A 2421-nucleotide genomic window follows, 5' to 3' on the forward strand; every position below is an offset into this window, starting at 1 on the left:
TTAATTTTTGGTATTTTTTTCACAATTCTAAATAGATTTTTTCAATTCCGAAATAGAAGTCTGAAATAAATTTCCAGTTAAGTTTACGTCCAAATGCAGTTTGCAGTGTTTTCTATTTTTTTTTTCAAAAAACTGAAAGAATCTTAATCGTCTTGATCAAAGTCTTCCATTACGTCTAAAAATGTAAAATTGCTTTATTTTTTGGTAATTTTTCACAGTTTTATATCCCAATTATTTATTTATTTTTATAACATCTTCTGAAATAGAAATTAAAAATTAATTTTTCAGCTAGATTTACGTTCAAGCGCTGCCCAACTACTCAAGCAGATTTTTTCAGATGACTTTAAAAAAAACTGAAATTGTCTTGATAAAAATCTTCCATTCAGTCTAAAAATGTAAAATTGCCTTCACTTCCGGTAAAATCGAAAGTCCAATTCTAACATTTGTAAAACGCGGGGATTATTGGACTCTCGTTTATTACAGTTCCTCTTTAAACAAGTCGTAAGTAATAATTAAAGATTCTGTGATTGCAATTTGTATTTTCTTACCTAGGAACAAAAAATGTATCAAATTGAGCAATTTTCGTTCACCATTTTAGAGATTTTCTTAATTATGAGACCCCATGTGGCCATACCTTTTATAGAACAGTAGAATAATCTCTTCTTTTATCTCCCTTATTACACTTATATAACACTGGTGTCAGATGCAAGACAAATGACTACAAGGAAATTTACTGCTAGTTTAATTAAAACAAATAGTTCTTGAGAGAAAAAAAAATGGAAAATTTGTGCTTTACTTTCATTTTTATTGTATAATCTTGTTAGTTTTCATTTTCTGGAGCAGCTTTAAGGCATGGTTTCGCTTTTTCCTGGTCATTTAAAAATTTCCAAAACTTGCGTCACAAGAGATGCACTTTATCCGCACCCAATTGGACTAAATATCAAACCGATAAACATAATTACAAATCATAATAATTCCAGAAATGTCAAGGGAAGACACCACGTAAACACCAATAACAAATTCGATCAATTTGGCAAGAATTTCAGCGAAATGCCAAAAATTTCTAAACCTCGCGTAATAACAATCGAATTGTGGCCACTTTGACAACTTTTACGTTCAAGTGGGTCATCGATTTTACTAATAAAAAACGCAAGAAAATGTCAGATTTCTTTATGTAATGCCTCGTAAACAAGAAAATTTGAATAAGTAGCGCTCGCAGGCGTCGTTGTCCTTAACTCGGCTACCATAAATTGACATATCACTGAAGAATCCTTTGTCTTCGCGAGGCCGGCCACAATCCAGAGCAATGCCATCGAAGAATCACTATTTCGAACGTTTACCAAACGGTTACGTCACATAATGGAAAGTGAAGATGAGCATTTAGACTTTCTTCGCAAATACTCAAAAACTGGCCTTGTTTTATTCTCAAACTTTGTTACATTTAAAACTGTACAAAAATATTATCATATCTCGACTTAATCTACGTTTTGGCTAGTAGTGGCGGTGGGGAATGTCGTAAAGAGCGTCCAAGTCGTAATTGGCGTAACCATAAGCGTCATAGTCGCCGTAAAACGGGCCCTTGTACGCCGAACCTGAAACAAATCGCTATTTTTAGACAAACGACCTTAAAATTACTCAGTAATGAGAAGATTCAAGGCTTATTTCATACACACGATGACGAAAAGATGAGAAAATATCAAAAGCCAAGGTTTAATAACCGATAAATTACTCGCTATTATGCCGAAAAATATTCAATACGACACATGTGTGCGATGTTTCTATAATCACTAGCCTACGGCTCCTCTTAAAGTATTTAAAATCATAATCAACTTTCAATATGTAAATTACACACGTATTATAGTTGTACTACTTTTCCACAACATAACCACGTAAATTACAGCACTTGAAGGTGTAATAAGTGACTTACTGCACTAGAAACACCACATGGTTAATAAGTAACAAAAAATATTATTTTGACAGTTCAACCGTTACTTAGCAACTTCAATGACAATTTCATTGTTACTTAGCAACTTCAAACTGTTGTTTAGCTTGTTGAGATTTTCAAAAATATTCATTAATTAATTTAACTAGTGCAGTTAGTAGTGCCAATGTCGACTGCTGATGATCTGCAAATTACATCTCCAGAAATTGCTAAAGCAGCGAAAGAAACACCATTGGTAGTCAATAATGTCATGATATGCGCAAAAATAGAAATTTTACTCCATGATTGAAAAGTAAAATATTAACTTGTGACATTTGATCATAAATGTGGTCACTTTTGTGACGTTTGGGGATAAAAATTATTAAAATACATGATGAATAATTGCAATTGGGCAAATTTGAGCACGATTTTTATAAATTTAGTGACAATATCCAGAAACTTGAAACACATTATACTTTCTACCTATCAAAAAAATCGTA

The 2421-nt window shown here is 32.3% G+C and overlaps 1 protein-coding gene across 1 annotated transcript in view; it reads right to left on the minus strand.

The window, feature by feature from the left end:
* Positions 1–1398: 1398 nt before the first annotated feature.
* The window catches only part of LOC123013964 (cuticle protein 21-like), a 12104-nt gene continuing 11081 nt past the window's right edge, over positions 1399–2421 (minus strand). The window contains exon 7 of the mRNA XM_044412847.1: positions 1399–1592. Within this exon, the coding sequence (XP_044268782.1) occupies positions 1492–1592 (101 nt within the window). The 3' untranslated portion in view covers positions 1399–1491. The remainder of the gene's footprint in view (positions 1593–2421) is intronic.

The sequence above is a fragment of the Tribolium madens genome, unplaced genomic scaffold, assembly GCF_015345945.1.
Source record: "Tribolium madens isolate multiple individuals breed KSU strain unplaced genomic scaffold, Tmad_KSU_1.1 Scaffold_96;HRSCAF=242;Tcas5.2_LG5, whole genome shotgun sequence".
Classification (NCBI taxonomy): domain Eukaryota; kingdom Metazoa; phylum Arthropoda; class Insecta; order Coleoptera; family Tenebrionidae; genus Tribolium; species Tribolium madens.